The 19,087-nt window shown below is 38.0% G+C and overlaps 1 protein-coding gene, 1 long non-coding RNA gene and 2 pseudogenes across 2 annotated transcripts; all 4 read right to left on the bottom strand.

Annotated features, from left to right (window-relative positions):
- Window positions 1–1,383: 1,383 nt before the first annotated feature.
- LOC137725845 (uncharacterized) lies at window positions 1,384–4,389 on the bottom strand (annotated as a pseudogene).
- A 685-nt stretch (window positions 4,390–5,074) lies between these two features.
- LOC137725844 (G-type lectin S-receptor-like serine/threonine-protein kinase At4g27290) lies at window positions 5,075–9,078 on the bottom strand. The gene is made up of 7 exons (XM_068464651.1): window positions 7,259–9,078; window positions 6,842–6,997; window positions 6,615–6,745; window positions 6,265–6,475; window positions 5,927–6,164; window positions 5,655–5,805; window positions 5,075–5,565 (listed from the first exon to the last, which is right to left on the bottom strand). The coding sequence occupies exons 1-7, from the start codon at window positions 8,556–8,558 to the stop codon at window positions 5,263–5,265; spliced, it is 2,490 nt and encodes an 829-aa protein (XP_068320752.1). The 5' UTR covers window positions 8,559–9,078; the 3' UTR covers window positions 5,075–5,262.
- Window positions 9,079–9,378: 300 nt separating this feature from the next.
- On the bottom strand, window positions 9,379–10,761 carry LOC137724699 (G-type lectin S-receptor-like serine/threonine-protein kinase At4g27290; annotated as a pseudogene).
- A 190-nt stretch (window positions 10,762–10,951) lies between these two features.
- LOC137725846 (uncharacterized) lies at window positions 10,952–13,419 on the bottom strand. Its single transcript, XR_011067546.1, has 6 exons — window positions 13,257–13,419; window positions 13,125–13,169; window positions 12,706–12,756; window positions 12,225–12,409; window positions 12,028–12,133; window positions 10,952–11,161 (listed from the first exon to the last, which is right to left on the bottom strand). It is a non-coding gene; the product is annotated as an uncharacterized lncRNA (long non-coding RNA).
- Between the last annotated feature and the right edge of the window lie 5,668 nt (window positions 13,420–19,087).

Here is a 19,087-nt window from a genome sequence, read left to right as displayed (position 1 = left end):
TTGCTTCTGCTTTGGGTTGTTCTTGGCTGCTGATTGTGGTTGTTTTTTGCAACCTTGTTTCCAATGCTGTCAGTTGCCTCAGTTGCTTTCATGTTGTTGGTCGTTTTTCAGCTAAGTTGTACCAAAACAAAATGTTCAATCCTGTATTGCAGTAAACATAAGAACGTACAGTAAAGCTGTTGAATCTGAATCACAATAGTTCAAATATATAATCTAATCCAATTGAAATCTATAAATGATAACTATTTAATCTCTCTAATTCAAACTTCAAACTCGAGTACTGTAAAAGTGACTTCATAGCTGAAAATGCCCTACCAATCTTCAAACTCGAGTACTGTAAAAGTGACTTCATTAGCTGAAAATGCTCTAGCCTTGTTTGCACAAGGATCGACTTTGAGGTCCTCTAGATCCCTTTCACTGTAAAAACCAGGTTTTTGAGGTTGAGACAATGCACTTTCACCACTCAATATCAGAACTACAGCCGGATTTCGCAGCATGCATAAAAGGCACATGGATCGACCGCAAAAAGTCATGTGGATTACTAAAGTCTCCTACTGATGTATCGAGTAGTTCAATGGACTTGCCTATTGTGTGTTAATTCCATGCCTAAAAGATCACAACCACCAATCGTACTGAATAAATAGAAGTATAAAGAATCGAGTAAATATAAACAATGATGCTAGACGAACCACATTTTATATTTTAAGCGGAATCGAATCCATTTTACAAATGAGTTATCGTCACCAGATGTTACTAGAGAAGTCACCGTCACACACTGTATATCATTAGCTAATGCAGTCAGAATATAGTCCCCCTAGCATAATTCGACGAAAAATTATCAACTTGACAGCTGGCACTTACATGTCCTAGCAGGTTGAGGCTATCGCCTGGATGAGAAAATCCTTTGTTTCTCTTCCCATTCACTATCTCGAGCACCATAACACCAAAGCTATAGATCAGATTTTATCTAGTAGAACTCATCGAAGACATATTCCGGGGACATGTAATGTAACCAGTGCAAAGTAATGTATCAAGAACTATATTTCACAAGCAAAGCAAGTAAATGTGTTCCTACCGAGTTTTGTACCCAGTAGGAATGTGTCACCAGGGTAATCAAAACTCTGCCACGTAAAATTCTCAGGGTCGGTACGATCATTACAATCTGTCACAACAAGATTTCTGAATCCGAAAGCTGCGCTGCTGGATTTGACGCAGATGTTGGTGTGTTCGAGGACCAAACGCTTGTCCTGTTAGTATCAACAAGGACAAGAATTCCAGGGATGGTGACAGTGAGTAGACCTGATGAATCAGTGAGCGGTGTCTCTCGGTTGGCTACCCATACGAACTTTTTTACTTGATTGCTAAATTGGGACTTACAATTACAATTAACCGAGAGCTGACTGGCCAACCTGTCCAGGTTCGGTTAGACTTAACTCCATATCATGAGTAGCTGTCCAACCAGGTTCATAGGCTTCAAGGAAACTGATATTTGCCTTATTGGGGAGATCATGGGGATGAACAAATGGCACCCCGTGTGGCCACCCAATCTCCATTCTTATATTGGCACAGGGGCTATCAAGTGTCTGAATGTGATTCTCACACTCCTTCAGGTTGCAGAACCTCAGCTTGATTCCCTTCTTGTCTGCAATGTCTTGAACCCTTTCCTTCAGGACTCTCTGGGCCTCGACCCACAATCTCTTGGAAGGTGGCAAAGGTTTGGTTCTTTCACTCTTTCTCCTCCTCAAGAAAGGCTTCATAGATCCTGTACCAGCATTTCATTGATCCAAGGACCTGCTGTTAAAACCTTCTCACATAAGAGATACACATAAACACGTGCAATCCAATATCAAGAGGACTCAAGAGACGGATATATTTTAGAAGATAAAACTAGATTGAAGATCCTTGTTTACGACAGCAGAAATGCGAAAACTATTACGTAGTTGATGATTACTATCAATAGAGTTGGACTTAATTTAGCTTATACATTGAACTTATTTTTGGTGTGTGCAGGTGCTTCAGTCAGTAAGACCAATCCTAATTAAAGTAAGCTGTCATTAAAAAAATTGCATTCATGAAATCAATTTACAGTATGTAACAAGAAGGCAATTGGTAAAGAAGATTAAATGCAGCATACCATCTTGTGCTGCATGGAAATTGGAACTTTGGAAACTGTCTGTTAAAGAGTTGATTGGTGGGTTGAGATCTCTGCATAAAGTCATCAACCGCTACTGGAAGCTGGAACTGAGCTTCAACCCCATGACCAGCAGCTCTCATCTCTGAACAACTAAGACTGGTCATGGATTTAGGAATGAATTTAAAAGCAAAAGAACATCGCCCAAACAAGTTGCTCTGTGTATTAACGGTCTCCGTTCTCTGCAGTGCAGGGTTAACATATCCTGCAGTTGCCTGATAGAGTGCAAGTCCAGGGTAAACAATAGCTTCTTGAGGACCAAGATCTTCGTCCACAAGAAACCGACCACCCTGAAAGTCCTTTATGTGTAGACCAGCCTTGTTTGACTTGGCAAGATATAACAAGCTTTTGTCAACTTGATGCTCATGGTCAGAAAACATAACCAACTGGCCATCCTCTTGGGTCGTAAAACTATGGTGTCGTGTCCCCTGAAATGATGGCCTTGCATGACAACAGACAGATAATACTGAAGAAGATATTTACCGGTTTCATACGGGACCATTATCAGTACTTCAGTAAATGGTGAGCTCCTCAAGTTCAAATAGAAGCTGATAGCGTCCAATATATCTCGAGCTGCCTTTGCAAGCAGTGAAAATATATCTGGTAAAGCTGCTGGAGGAAATTCCGTTGTGTTGTTGGGCTCTAAAGGAGGGAGTCCAGGTCTGTAATCATACGTTTCTAGCCACAATTGAGGATCTGCGTTATAACCGGAAGTCTTGCAACAGTCACGAGGGTCATTGTTATTAACCATATCTGCAGCTGGGGATGATGCTTTCTGGTGGAAGTAGAGGCGAGCCGAATCTAAACCCGACATCAAAAGAGCCCCATCACTCACTGGAAACTGAATGATGGCAGCAGAATAGAGTGCTAGTGATTGTGACAAAGTTGAAACAGATTGTTTGTAAGAATCTGATGGAAGGCCTTCAGCAGGTGCCAGATCAGTTAGCTTCACACGACCTAGAGATGGCAGGCCATTACCTGCCATGAAACCCTTTGGGTATACTTGCTACCTGATTTTGAAGAGAGGCACAGGTTACCACTGACATAACTCAAAATTAATAAACTGAAAACAGCATAATCATTCATCAATCAGAATCTCCTCTTTTTTTCTTTTTTTTTCTTTTTCTTATGAGAATTTAGGAACTCCTTGACCCCTAAGTTGAAGCCACAAAAATTGAACCATCTACGTATTGTAAAGAAGGCATGTGAAGCATAAATATATACATACAAATATATGTGTGTACAGAGATGACATTTTATATTGAAAAAGGGCTCTCCTAAGGTCCTTAAAAAAGTCAAGCTGCTCAACTATTGATTGTATATGTACGCTAGAAATGCAAGATCTATGGTACGTTGCATGCCAAGGGGACATTTGACCTATGCATAGATAAAGTTATAAACCAAGTTTTTCCAATCACTAGTATGAGCAACCAACACAAAAACTTTTCTTATTAAACTTCGATCTAATAATCTCGCTAGTCAGGAAATTGAAGTGATGTCCAAAATCTGCCACAATGTCATCTAAACTCAACACAAACTAGCAGTGTGGCTAAGTCAAACGATTGTCTAATATGAAAACAAATAAAATTGCTTAAATGTTCTGCAAGATGAAGACTACATGCTACAGCATCGACCGGAAACACTTCCAAACACTAAACCAACCTTGCAACCATATTTCTTCCAAGTATATTGTCCAAACGGGGTAGTCTTTGCTCATACAGAAGATTGAAAATCTTTAAACACACTCGATGCAGCGACGAACGATTACTGTCTCCATTAAGATTTATGCAACTGTTAAAATGTTGGGTTTGTTTCAAAAATTGTATTACTTTCCTCCCCAATTTTCAAACAAACAAATCATAAGTGACAAGAGCCCATAACACCAATTGGCAACAATTTGCAATCTAGATTTAGCTTCATTAATTGTTACCCATCAACTAATTCAATCCAAAACGTGGAAAAAAACTGGAACAATTTGTTTCCTTTACTTAATCTAATAAATATAGAAATGGTTCAAGAACACGGGAAATTCCCAATTCTCAAAACAAACAGAGAGAGAGAGAGAGAAAGAACTGACCTTTATTGGCAGAAAATGTTGCAGAGGCCAGCCAACCCAGAAGAAAGTTCAATCCAGGGGAAGATTAGGGCTTTACAAGAGGGAAAGATGAGAGGAACAGACAACACAATGCTCTCTCTTTTTTTATTTTATTTTATTTATTTACATTTACCACTTAACTTGGTGATAAGGTGGAAATTTGCTTGACCAAAAAAACTAACAAAAATTCCAAAAAAATTTTAGTTTTAATGAAAAATGATAAATAAATGTGTGGTGAATAGTATCAAGGAAGGATAAAAATATGGTTTTTCGTTAAAAGTGAACAATACCAGAAATATTTTGTTAAAACTTCCTTTTTTATATACAATTATTATTTAAGATTTTTACTCTGTTTTGGGGAATTCAACAAAAACGTCATAAAACTTATTTTCGTAGAATTTTTGTTGCACTGTAAAATTTTTCAAAATTCACTTAAAACATTTCGAAAATGTTCCAATCGACGAAAATTTGTTCTAGCCACATACTGAAATCTGTTGGAATTTTTCTCTGTTGATTTTCATTTTTTGGCCTTAAAAATGAACAATGCTTGACCACTAAAAAATGAGAATTCCTCACAAACGGTTTGTAATACTTTTATTGATTGTTTTTATATAGCTTAATTGTAAGATCCCACATCGCCTAAGGGTGAGGATCCTGTAAGCCTTATACGTATGTTCTTATCTCTACCTAGCACGAGCCCATGATGTAGTGGGGGCCCGGGCCGGGATGTGACATTAATGACTAAACAATATCATATTTTATTGATTGTTTTTTCTTTTTTTGGTTGAAATATTATCTTTACAAATCAATTTATAATATGACAATTCTGATCATATTCACAAATTTTTGTGAATCGGCCTAAAGAGTGTCGCTATGTGACAATGACTTATATAACATTGTCTTCCAATTGAAGAAGTTATAGGAAAATCAAGAGACAAAATAAGGACAGATGTGTGCGAAAATCATTTCCCATATTTTATCGAGCATCGAGTAGTGATATAGTGACTTCATTAGCTGAGCATGCTTTAGAAGAATGACTGGCTTCGAGTTCAGTCAAATCCCTCTCACTATAGAAACCAGGTTTTAGAGGTGGGGGCAATGCACCTTCACCACCCAACATTAGAACTGCAGCTGACATGCTCGGCCTGTCTTCTGGATTATGCTGCACGCACAAAAGACCCACATGAATCGTTCGTACAACTTCATGCAAAGTGATGGAGTCCTCTACCAATGTATCAAGTAGTTCGAGAGGCCTGCCTTCTGTGTGTAGCATCCACGCCTAAAACATGAAAACTAGTCTACTTAGTAGAAGTAGTAGAATCGAGTGATAAGAAATTTTAACTTGACATTTGATGTTGTCACACTCACATGTCCAAGAAGGTTGAGTTTGTGGTCTGGATGAGAGAATCCTCTATTTTTGCTCCCACTCACTATCTCTAGCACCAAAACACCAAAGCTATAGACGTCGGACTTTATAGAGTAGAAACCATCAATTGCATATTCTGGGGACATGTAACCGCTGCAAACCAATGTGTTAAAATTTTTTTTTATAAGCAAAGAATCTAGACTTTCTAGTTTCTATTAGTGTTTTTGAAAATTCGTAAAAAAAGAGTTGTACAATTGTGTTTTAGGATACTTACTATGTTCCGACCACTTTCTTTGTTTTTGCCTTCGTTTCATTTCCTCCAAAGCTTCTAGCCAGGCCAAAGTCTGAGATTTTCGGGTTAAATTCACTGCCTAACAAAATGTTACTTGCTTTGAGATCTCTATGGATAACTCTCAGTCTAGAATCTTGATGAAGATAGAGGATCCCTCGAGCTATCCCATTAATAATTTCAAAGCGCTTTGGCCAGTCTAATAACATCCTCCTTCTTTGATCTGCAGCATATCATAGTTCATTTCACAATTGTCAAAAAATACATCATGCGAGCATAAGTGGACTAATGGAACTAAATGTAAGGTTTTTGAGTGGTCAAACCAAAAATAAAGAAGTCTAAGCTCTTGTTAGGCATGAACTCGTAGATCAGCATCATCTCGTCTTCTTGAATGCAGTATCCAAGAAGCTTCACTAGATTCCGATGCTGAAGTTTGGCAATATGTGTAACTTCATTCTTGAACTCGTCAAGTCCTTGGTGAGAACTTTTTGAAAGCCTTTTCACTGCGATTTCTTGTCCATCTTTCATTGTACCCTGAAATCCATCAGCGTATGTTATGGCCAAAATTCATACTTTGTAGTTTGCACGCTACTTGTATCCATCATTCCATATTATGATCAGAACTACATGTATCTATGCAACTTGGAAACTGTGAAGGACTATCTGGTTTTACCTTAAAGACAGATCCGAAACCGCCTTCACCAAGTTTGTTTTCAATTGAAAAGTTACCGGTTGCAGAAACTACAGTCATCAAATCAAATAACGGTAATTCCAAATCCTCCTTTTGGCTGCGTCCTAGTTTTGCTGCAAAGACGCATTTACGGGGGTGAAAAAAATTCCCTATACAGCATAACTATGTAACTTGGAAAGCAGAGGAGCAGAATAGTACAGCCAACTTACCACCTTTCTGGTGCTGCTTCTTCCAAACATAAAACAGCAGGACCAGGCCCATGATCAGCAGTCCGGTAGACAACACAGTAGTGCTTATTATGATTCTCATTTTCTTCGCATTGGAATCAGAGTATTTAGCGTTGATCTTTGTATTGTTTTCATCATCTACAAGTGATATTTTTTAAAATAGAAAATCTATGAGTCAGAGAGTACTAAATAAATAAATAAAAACTCTATAGTGTTTGTCATCCAACTAATGGCTGCTAGTTTGTGAGACAATTCTAAAAGAAGATTGCTAATTGTGTCAAAATTCAAGGTTTAAACTGTTGGAATTAATACAACGTTTCACTTCGTTATGTCTTGACTTTGTTTCGAGCATTTGATCATGAATAAATGCATAGTCACCAACAGCTGTTTTTTACATACCTAGTTCCGATGAGGCCATTCTTATATAAATATCTTGCCCTTTTTCAGCAAAGTATCTTATATCAATTAGATCGCCGTACCACAGCAAGCACCCGCTTCCTCCATCTCGGATATCCAAATTTGTATACGCCGTGCAGGAGCAGTTCTTCATGCACACCATCTCACATTCTTTGAGGTTCATACTTCTGTTAAGCCAGGATAGTTCTGTGCTAGGCAATTTCAACCCCGAGTACTTTTGGAACGCATCTCCGGTGCAATTTAGAGAAGTCTTTCTCACACAGCCATTTGACCAATCCACCACATCCCATTCTTTTGGAAACTTTGGTGTAAATCCTTTCAAACAGCTACATACCGGGGACTTTTCAATGTTACATGAGCCATATACACCACATAATGCATAGTTGTCACAGTCATCAATCTGGACTGTTAGGTAAAGAAACCAATCTTTGGTTCTATCAATCCATGTATAGCGCTGTGCAAGTCCATCTGAAGTTAACACCAAGTTCGAAAGGATTGAGCTGTTGCGAGGCTTGTAACTGTAGTACATTTCATCAGGCTCAAAAACAAGACCGTATGTGTATAGAGAGTTTGGATTTAACTGAGGCATTCCACTGAACCGGATTCCATTCCATGGTCCACTCCGAAATTTTATGACCGAACCTTCCCTCAGAAACATTTCTGCATATCCTTTGGGACCAAATTGATATGTATAATTACCTTGAGAAGGATCCTGAGGACTTTTCCATGATCTAAGATGCCAATTGAAGCCTGTAACTGTGTTCCTACCAAGCTTCGCGCCTGGTAAGACTGTATTGCCAGGGTAATCAAAACTTTGCCATAGAAAGTTCTCAGGGTCATCATCACTCCTATCTATCACGACAAGATTACCCGAATCCAAAAGACGTGCCACTGGATTATGTGCAGTTCTCGATGTGTTTGAGGACCAAATTGTGCTCATGTTGTGGTTGAGGACAAGAATTCCGGGGTTGGTGACCTTCAGGACGCCAGACAAATCAGTGAGGGGTGTGTCTCTGTTAGCAACCCATACAATGGTTTTAACAGAAATCTTCTTGTACCATATCCCCACGTACCGTTTATTAGAAGCATCAGGACTGCAAAATCCTAGCTCAAACGTTGCGCCAGTTGAAACTACAGTCTCACCGTCTCTAATGGACTGAAATGTACTCGTGGCGTCATCAGCTATGGAGAATAGTACTGCGAAGATGAGCAGCAAAGAAGAGTTGAAGAGGAGCAAGCACATCTTAGTTGAAGCTTTCAATGGATTTTTCATTAAATTCATGGAAATACAAATTGTCCCTCTACTGCTGTAACAATGAGCAGCAAAGTAGAGTAGAAAAGAAGCAAGCACATCTTAGTTGAAGCTTTCAATGGAATTTTCACTAAATTCGTGGGAAAGCACTGAAAATCAAAGACCTCAATTGTCCTTCTACTCCCTTCTTACATGTATGATTTCGCATTTTTTTGTCATTTTTGACTTCAATATTGTTGAATAATTGCGCACATGGGAAGACAAATTACTAAGTTGCAAGGGAAGATAAATTGTTCTCCAGTGTGAAACTGAGGAAATTATCGGAAGCAGACATCGGACTCGGTCCAAGAATGATATAAATTAATATATAGTAGCATTATTTTTGGAAAAATTAGACGGAGAGAGCAGCCCCCACATTTGACTTGAATACACAAATGCCAAAAACGAAGTATAAAATAAGAGCATCTCGGATGGGAGAAAATATGCCTTGTAACCGCTTGTATGTCCCTTTGTGTGTGTGTGTGTCTCTCTCTCTCTCTCTCCACATGATTTTTTTTTATAGCAAAGTCAATATTTTTCAGAATGACTTCAGAGATGCTACTTCCTTTTTTTTGTTTTGTTTTTTTTTTTTTTCCTATGCCATTGTGTCTACCGTTCCCTGCTGAATTTCTTTGTAGAAGTTTTTTGCTTTCTCGGAGTCTCGGTTTCTCTTGTTTGTTTTTGCTTCAGCTTTGGGTTGTTCTTGGTTGCTGATTGTGGTTGTTTTTTGCAAACTTGTTTTCTTTGCTGTCAGTTGCCTCAGTTGCTTTCATCTTGTTGGTTGTTTTTTAGTTTAGTTGTACCAAAAATGTTAAAAAAGTGTTCAATCCTGTATTGCAGTGAACATTAAAACGTACAGTAAAGCTGTTGAATCTGAATCGCAGTAGTTCAAATGTATAATATAATCCAATTGAAATCTATAAACGATAACTATTTAATCTCTCTAATTCAAACTTCAAACTCGAGTACTGTAAAAGTGACTTCATAGCCGAAAATGCCCTACCAATCTTCAAACTCGAGTACTTAACTGTGTTCCTACCAATCTTCATACCTGGTAAGAATGTATCGCCAGGGTAATCAAAACTTTGCCACAGAAAGTTCTCAGAGTCATCATCACTCCCATCCATCACGACAATATTACCCGAATCCAAAAGACGTGCCACTGGATTCTATGCAGTTCTTGATGTGTTGGAGGACCAAACTGTGCTCATGTTGTGGTTGAGGACAAGAATTCCGGGGTTGGTGACCTTCAGAACGCCGGACAAATCAGCGACGGGCTTGTCTCTGTTGGCAACCCATACAATGGTTGTAACAGGTATGTGCTTGTACCATATCGCCACGTACTGTCTATTAGAAGCATCAGGACTGCAAAATCCTAGCTCAAACGTACCGCCAGTTGAAACTACAGTCTCATCGTCTCTAATGGACTGAAATGTACTCGTGGCGTCATCAGCTATGGAGAATAGTACTGCGAAGATGAGCAGCAAAGAAGAGTAGAAGAGGAGCAAGCACATCTTAGTTGAAGCTTTCAATGGATTTTTCATTAAATTCGTGGGAAAGCACTGAAAATCAAAGACCTCAATTGTCCCTCTATGCCCTTCTTACAAGTATGATTTCACATTTTTGCTGTCATTTTTTACTTCAATATTGTTGAATAATTGGGCACATGGGAAGACAAATTACCAAGCTGCAACGGAAGACTAATTGTTATCCAGCGTGAAACTGAGGAATATCGGAAGTAGACATCGGACTCGGTCCAAGAATGATACTGTCTTAGCAAAATATATAAACTAATGTATAGTTGTTATAAATAAGTTAAAGTTAGAGGAATAACCTTTTTAATTGTAGGTGCAAGGTAGATGTAAAATGCCACACTAAAACTATAGCACAAGAGGATAACAAATAAAAGGCAGAGAAATAGATGATGTTACTGATATTTCTCTCTCGTTTTCTTCTTCTTATATTTTCTGTATCTTGAAAACATACGGAGTGCTCTATTTATAGAGCAACTCCAAACTGATGCATTTAATGCATTTTGAAACTTACGACACTTCCTTTGACAATACAATTTCTATGTATTTTCATATTCAACTTTCACTTTGCATGGGCATTGAAAACTTCTGCCCATGCTAAAGAATTCTGCTAATGAACTGTTGGCATTCATTGCCATCAGACTTTTCAACAATAGTAGCATTATTGTTGGAAAAATTAGACGAAGAGAGGAGCCCCCACGTTTGACTTAAATACACAAAAATGCCAAAAATGAAGTATCAAATAAGAGCATCTCGGATGGGAGAGAGTATGCTTGTAACCGGTTGTACTAGCAAATACGTCCGCGCGTTGTTATAGGAACCATTTGTTTTAGGCGTAATCTGATGAATAAAACACATTAAGTTGAATAAGAATGTCCCCATGATTAGTCTTCTCGTTTATTTTTCACAAACCAATCACATTTAAAATCCAAGTACAAAAGCTTTCAAAAGATAAATAAAAAATTTATATAACTAATTAGACTTTGAACATGCAATCAGGGCACATAATCGTATACCTAAAAATAGCAAGGAACTGGCTTCTTCCTCTCACAACCAGAGTTCCTGAAATTTCAAAAGAAAGTAAATCCGTTAGCAATTCAGAGAATTGGAGGACCAAATCGTATTAAATTTGAGTTAAATGAGCAAAGGTACACCAATTAAATGAGAAACTAAACACATTTCAAATCTATGTAATAGAAGAACAATTATGTTAAGACTCCCAAGACGGTGTCATGAGCACAAAATTATAGGTTAAAGGTAAATCCAAATCCAAAGCACCAACCTTTTAACCCAAAATGAAAACAAAAAGCAGGGAACATATATTTGGGTTTTATTATTAGATTTTCTAAATCCTCAATTTGAATGTGTTGTAAAGATAATACCACCAACTAAGGGTGGCAATCTGACAATCGTTGTGCATGTCATGTCGACTCTATGCAACGGAATATATAAAATAAGGACAGCAGCAAAGAGCACCCATCTCTGCATTTCCACCAACATAAACAAAAGGGTCAAAATTTGAGTTTCTGATGACAAATGACACTTAAAACGGGCTCACCATCTCTTATTACTTATTCACAGTGTATAGTAAGATCAAGTATCACATTCATACACAATAATATCTAGTATTAAAGCTCTTTTGAGTTTCACTCCAAAACCTGAAGTTACAGCTTTAGATTATAATCACATTCATACAAGATAATATTTAGTACTAAAGCTTTTTCGAGTTCAACTCCAAAACTCAAGTTACAGCTTTGGATTATAATGTTCCCCTTAGACAATGATCATTCCCATTCAACAAAACCATTCCATCTGCTTCATTGATAAAGATTCATCAGCTATTTAACTCTACAAATAAGATGAACATATAAAATTTTGAATTCAAATCGAATCACACAAACAAATTAGTTATGAATTGAGAACTATACCTTGCATGCAAGCCAAAATCCTGCCAAGATAAGAGGTTGGAGTAGCCAAAACCCGAACCCCTTTGCCTGCCATTGTCAATACCCGAACTGTGTTCTCCGGATTAGCCTGCCCAGTTTACAAGCGCGATTGCTGAAAAACTGAAGTGGCTTTACAATTTCATAAAAAGAAAAACTTGATTAAAAATAGAAAGCCACACCTCAGAAACTATCCAATCTCTTCCCTGGATTGGATTTGATTGCCACAGATTCTACTCTTTCAGCCACACCCTTTGGAGTCTGGAGTTTATTTGGAAAACGTCCCGGAGTCCAGTTGTGCGGGGAGATTCAAGCAGATGCTACAGCACGAGCCGTCAGATTTGGACAAAGTGGTGGTGGTGGCTGTCTAGAGGCATATCAAAGCCAAAATTTAAACCACAATCCATCCCAAACTCTCAGAATCAGAACAAAAAGAGGCATGAAATCACAGGATTTAAGTGAATTAAGGCAGGGATGAAGCTCATCTTATAGTCAAAATATCAACTATTGAATTCCATGTTGCTTCTGCAATCATTTACCATTCTAAAACCATTACTCTATATCCAGTCGTTGTAGCTTGCAAAGAGTTGTGGATATGAATTTTAGTCAAAGTTAGAAAGATTATGTAGTATGCTAGGTAGATAGGAAAGTAAGAGGATTTACTTTTCCACCACATCGTCACCTCTAGTTCTGTTCCAAACAACGTCCCAGTACCTGTATTATAAGTTTACATATATCAAAGTTCAAACAAACCACAGATTATGCATGTATTTAGTAAACGAAAGAAATCAGTGCTGATATTCGTATATCGAAGATATAAAACCGTGTAGTTGCCCTCTATTCGATAAGGGCACTCAAAATCGAATGATATGGTGGTGATGCAGATGCTAAGATTTGCAATTGGATTAGCTTTTGTTCTACAATTGGGGATGCAGATGCTAAGATTAGCAATTGGATTAGCTTTTGTTCTACAATTGGGGATGCAGATGCTAAGATGGCTTTGGAAAACAAAGTAATTGGAGTCATACCTTTCCAAATCAAGAGAGAAAATTGACAAAATTTATCATAAATTAGAGGCATACCTTTATGAAGTGTGGAATTGGAATCAGCAGAAAATTGGTAGTACCCTGAAATTAACAACAAATTTTACAAATTGGATGATGAAAATCAAAACAGAGAAGCCCTAAGAAGCAATTAAGAGGGAAAGAAAGTACGTCTACGATGAAGTTCAGATTGGGAGGGTGTGATAAGAAGAAATATTGGAGAATCTAATATACACGAAATATTCAGGATAAAGAAACTTCAAGTAGACAAATATAAAGATGAATGGGAAAAAAACATAAAATTCTAGAAATAGAGGAAAAAAGAAGATCGATATCTAGCACCTACACACTGTTGCATTGAGTGGGGTCAAATCCGGGAGGCAGATTTCCACTTGGGATGGGCTCCATCTGCACATTGCAAAAAGTAGAAAGAAGATAGACAAATAATTCTAGAAAACCTAAGACCGTATCACAGATGATGCTACCCCCAAATAATCTATGAAAATGAACTAAAATCCCAAGAAAAGTATGAAACCAAAGAATTCAAAACAAAATTTTTGCAACCAAAAACAAATTAATGACAATATACATTTGCTACTTCGATAAGTTCCGGTCACCCATTCAAAATTAATTACAAACAGAATAAAATTTGAGCAATTGATAATTGTAAATCGTTTGCAATGCTGACATGCATAAGCAATTCAGAGACGATGAATAACTTTTTTTGCATATAGAAGTTGAAAACATAATATTGAGAGATTATGAGATTTTGGAAAACCAAGAAAGTCTGATTCCTAAATTAAAAGGTGATTTGAATTCCAAAGAATTTGTGGAAACCGTTGAACAATTTCCAATGTAACCTTCTGGTAGAGTTTGCCATACTGAGAAACCCCAATTCTCACTTTAAAATAATGAAATTTAGACCTTTTTTGATACATTCATACCCCAACAGTAACAAATTTGTGTGAACAACTAAACCTTCACAACCTTACCAACACACCAATCTTCTGCACATTCTGAAACCCACAAATATATAAATCGAGACAATAGACGAACAAAAAGACAGTAACTTTCCCACGTTTCCTCGGCAACCAAACAGAGATGAAGGACAAAAAATAAAAACCAACAGTAAAAATGGTAGAAACTTTCCCACATTTTCTCAGCAACCAAACAGAGAAAAACGAAAAAAGAATCAAAACCCATGTGAGAAAATCCAAAAATTAAGCCAAAGGAAAGAACTTTAGCCATACCCATAACTCCACTAACGACACTGCGGACGGCGCAGTTGCTCCAAATGTCTTGGCCGCGCACCTCCTCCACCGTAGGTGGCCGTCTGGGCTCAATCGGCGGCTTCTCGACCTCTCTCGAGGCCCTAGGTTCGTTCTCCGGATTCGAGGCCATTACTGTAAAGCTTGAATGGGCAGCGAAATCAGCAACAACCCATAAATAGTCAGTTGTTTTGGAAGTCGGAAAGGGTGAAATTTTTGGATCGGTTAAAAAGGGTGGGGTTTTGGGTTCGCCGCCATAGACGTTTTGAGAGAAGTCTGAAACATATTCCAAAGAAATTATAACTTGGAATTGGTGACGCAGGGGGAGTTCTGGATGAATTACTGGAATTTGGTTGGTGAGTTTTGTTGTAAATGTTAAAAATATATCTGGGTTGGAGCTGAATAAAAAAGGATAAAGTTAGGAGCATAATGATATACATAAATGGATGCCAAAAGGGAGGATGACGCATCCCCTTTTTCCCAGAAATTCCCATCATAAGAACACTAAGTTCTCAAGTGCAATATAGCTTAGGGGCCAATCTTGCTATCATAACCTTGGAAGTGCTAACATATCCCGACCATAATATTTCATCATAGCTCATGTTCAACATGTATCCAACTCTCAATAGTAAAACTTTAAGGTCTTTCATTAGGAATTGTAACTTATTGTATTGACCAAAACCCTAAATAATCAAACCAAAACATTGCTCAAGAGTTTCCAACATATCTTTTATCTTAGTGCCAAAAGGAGAACCCTCAAATTATAGCTTAACTAATTGAAAGATAAGTAGAAATAAAAATACTCATACTTACTGTCACTGTTTCAACTGAATAATAGCCACGGTCCACATAATCTCCCATAAACATATAGTTTGTATCTGGGCACTGCAAACAAAATTGAAACAACAGGAAATAAATGTTTTGGAAATTGAAACATCCAACAGAACAAACCAGAAAACTACAAATTAGGAAAGAGAAAACATCACCAATAAGTAGCAACCTATTAAGTATCTTATATCAATTAGATCACCGTACCACAGCAAGCACCCAGTTCCTCCATCCCGGATATCCAAATTTGTATAAGCCGTGCAGGAGCAGTTCTTCATGCACACCATCTCACATTCCTTGAGGTTCATACTTCTATTAAACCAGGATTGTTCTGTGGTAGGCAATTTCAACGCTGAGTACTTCTGGAACACGTCTCCGGTGCAATTTAGAGAAGTCTTTCTCACACAACCATTAGACCAATCTACCAAATCCCATTCTTTCGGAAACTTTGGTGTAAATCCTTTCAAACAGCTACAAGCCGGGGACTTTTCAATGCTAAATGCACCATATACACCACAGAACGCATAGTTCTCACAGTTATCAATTTGGGCTGTTTGGTAAAGAACCCAACCTTTGGTTCTATCAACTATGGAGAATACTGCTGCGACGATGAGCAGCAAAGAAGAGTAGAAGAGAAGCAAGCACATCTTAGTTGAAGCTTTCAATGGATTTTTCATTAAATTCATGGCAAAGCACTGAAAATCAAAGACCTCAATTGTCCCTCTACGCCCTTCTTACATGTATGATTTCGCATTGTTTTGTCATTTTTGACTTCAACATTGTTGAATAATTGGGCACATGGGAAGACAAATTGTTCTCCAGTGTGTAACTGAGGAAGTTGTTTTCAATCGGAAGTAGACGTCGGATTCGGTCCAAGAATGATAGTCTTAGCCTGACATTTTCCTATGACAATTAAGATTTCTCATATAGCAGTAAAATGTATAAATTAATATGTGGTCATCCAATTCCCTCAGCTCAAGGGAAACTTAAATGCTTTGATTGGTATACTCTTTGACATCATTGTTGGAAAAATTCGACGAAGAGTGGAACCCCCGCATTTGACTTGAATACACAAATGCCAAAAACGAAGTATAAAATAAGACCATCTTGGATGGGAGACGGTATGCCTTGTAACCGGTTGTATGTCCCTTTGTGTGTGTCTTTCTCTCTCTCTTCGCGTGAATTTTTTTTATAGCAAAGTCAATATTTTTTAGAATGATTCCAGGGATGCTACTTCCTTTTTTTTTTATGCCATTGTGTCTACCGTTCCCTGCCAAAATTCTTTGTAGAAGTTCTTGGCGCGCATGAGAAAATGGTGGGGGGGGGGGGGGGGGGGGGGGAGGTATTTTGCCTCGTCGAATAGCATGTGAGGAGTTTCAAGCTATATGTGTGGTTTGGTTCCGATTGATGTTAAGGGCTCCCTTTTCACTTGGCCTAATGGACGTGGCATATCATCTTATATTGAAATGTTATTAGATCGGTACTTTTGTTCTACTGCATGGCTGGATGCCTGACCTATCACCAATTGCTCCACGTTGGTTCGTCATTCTTCGGATCATAATCCTCTTCTAGTTTCTTTTCAAAAGTTTGCAGCACAAGGTCCTACTCCTTTTCGCTTTCATTGCATGTGGTTAGATCATCCTGATTTTATTAATTTGGTTAAAAATTCATGGCAGTCTATTCAAGTTTATGGTTGTCCTATGTTTATTATTCAACAAAAGCTCAAGTTGCTAAAGCCTATTCTAAGACATTGGAATGCTGATGTTTTTGGAAATGTCAATGTTGCCGTGGACAATGCTAGAGAGGCTTTAGAAAAAATTCAGTTAGAAATCTCCACAGAGGGTTTTACTGATGAATGTCATGAGGCTGAATTACAAGCCCATTCTACTTTGTCTCATGCGCTGCTAGTTCAAGAAAAGTTTTGGCAGGATAAAACACGATCTAAATGGTTGCGAGATGGAGACAGTAATACGAGTTATTTTCATACTTCGACAAAAATTTGCAGGACTCGTAATTTTATTTCTTCGTTGCGTATTGATTCGGAATTGGTTAAGGATGTTGAGATTTTGCTTAATCATGTGGTGGAGCATTTTTTTAATGCTTTTCATGATGATGGTCTTGCTATTGACACAGGTTTGGTTACTCGTCTTATTCCTCCTTTGGTTACTACACCTGAGAATGATACTTTATTGGCTATTCCCACATTGGAGGAGATTAAACAAACTGTATTTTCTATGAATCCGGATAGTGCTCCAAGTCCAGATGGTTTTGGTGGTTTTTTTTCCATGCTTGCTGGGATTTCGTTGGATTTGAGGTTTCTTTGGCTGTCCAAGATTTCTTCAAGACAGGTTATATTTTACCCAATTTGAATTCTAGTTTTGTGGCTCTAATTCCTAAAGTCCAAGAGGCAGATTCTATCTCTCAATTTCGGCCAATAGCCATGGCTAATGTTATATTCAAAGTCATTACAAAGATTCTTGCAGATAGGCTTGCTCTTGTGGCTACTCGAATTATTTTGCTGAATCAATACGCATTTCTTAAGGGTAGGCATATTTTAGATTGCATTTTGTTGGCCTCGGAATGTGTTAATTTATTGGACAATAAGTGTTTTGGGGGTAATGTCGCTATTAAGTTTGATGTTGCTAAAGGTTTTGATACTCTCAATTAGGACTTTCTAGATCGGGTGCTTAGAGCTTTTGGTTTCCATGACACTTTTGTTCAATGGGTTCGTGTAATCCTTTCCTCAGCTTGGCTATCTATATTATTCAATGGTTCACCTGTTGGATTTTTCAGATGTAGTAGGGGTGTTCGTCAGGGGGATCCTCTATCCCTTCTCCTTTTTTGTCCTGCCGAAGAGGTTTTAGTTGAGGTCTAGTGGATCTTGTAAATTCTAGAAAGGTTAAATCCATTTCTTCCCCTTGGGGAGTGATTTCTCCTTCTCATATTCTCTATGCGGATGACATAATGGTTTTTTGCAGAGGTGACAAGCGCAGCCTTAACCTTATGCATTTTATTGAAGAATATGGTGTGAATTATGGTCAATGTATTAGTAAAGTTAAATCTCGTATATATATTGGGAAATCGGCTTCTGTACGTCGTTTGCATATTTTATCCTGGCTCAATGTCTCTAAAGGTGAGCTTTCATTACTTATTTGGGGGTTCCTATTTTTAAAAGGAAAACCTAAGAGGGCATATTTTCAAGCATTAGTAGATAGAATACATTCTCGTTTTCTCAATGGCAAGTTCACTCTCTCTCAATGGCTGGTCGAGTTACTTTGGTCAAGTCAGTTGTGGTAAGCATGTTGTTTCATACTTTCTCGGTTTATTCTTGGCCACCTACTGTATTAAATCAGGTTTGTAGTTGGACTCGAAATTTCATTTGGACGGGATGTGCTGATTCGTGTGGACTTTCTATTGTGGCATGGAGAAAATGTTGTGTTCCTTTAAATGAAGGAGGTCTTAGCATTCGTAATTTTTCAGCTTTAAATAAGGCCTTTTTGTTGACAAAGTTTTGGGATATTTTGGTTACCTCATCTATGGCTTCATGGTTTTTTCAAGGTCGGTTTTTTAATTGTCTTAGATAGCCGTGTACTACGTACAAGAGTTCCTCCATTTGGCCTGGTTTACGCCCTCTTTTTCCAGATATCATGGATCAAAATGGGTGATAGGTAATGGTCAAAATATTAATTTTTGGCATGCGAGATGGTTAGATTTTCCAATAGTTGATAGGCTTGGTATTCCACCAGATTTATGCAAGGCTTTTCGAGCTAAAGTTTCTGATTTTACTGTGGATGGTTGTTGGATTCCCCCACTACTTTACATTCATGGCTAGCGCCCATTTGGGATGATATTTCTTCTATTGGGCTTCCTTCAAAGTATGGGATTGATGACAAAATGGTTTGGTTG

Source organism: Pyrus communis, chromosome 2 (assembly GCF_963583255.1).
Source record: "Pyrus communis chromosome 2, drPyrComm1.1, whole genome shotgun sequence".
In the NCBI taxonomy this organism is placed as follows: Eukaryota; Viridiplantae; Streptophyta; class Magnoliopsida; order Rosales; family Rosaceae; genus Pyrus; species Pyrus communis.
Note: the sequence above shows the minus strand (reverse complement) of the source record. Positions and strands in the feature narration are given on the sequence as shown.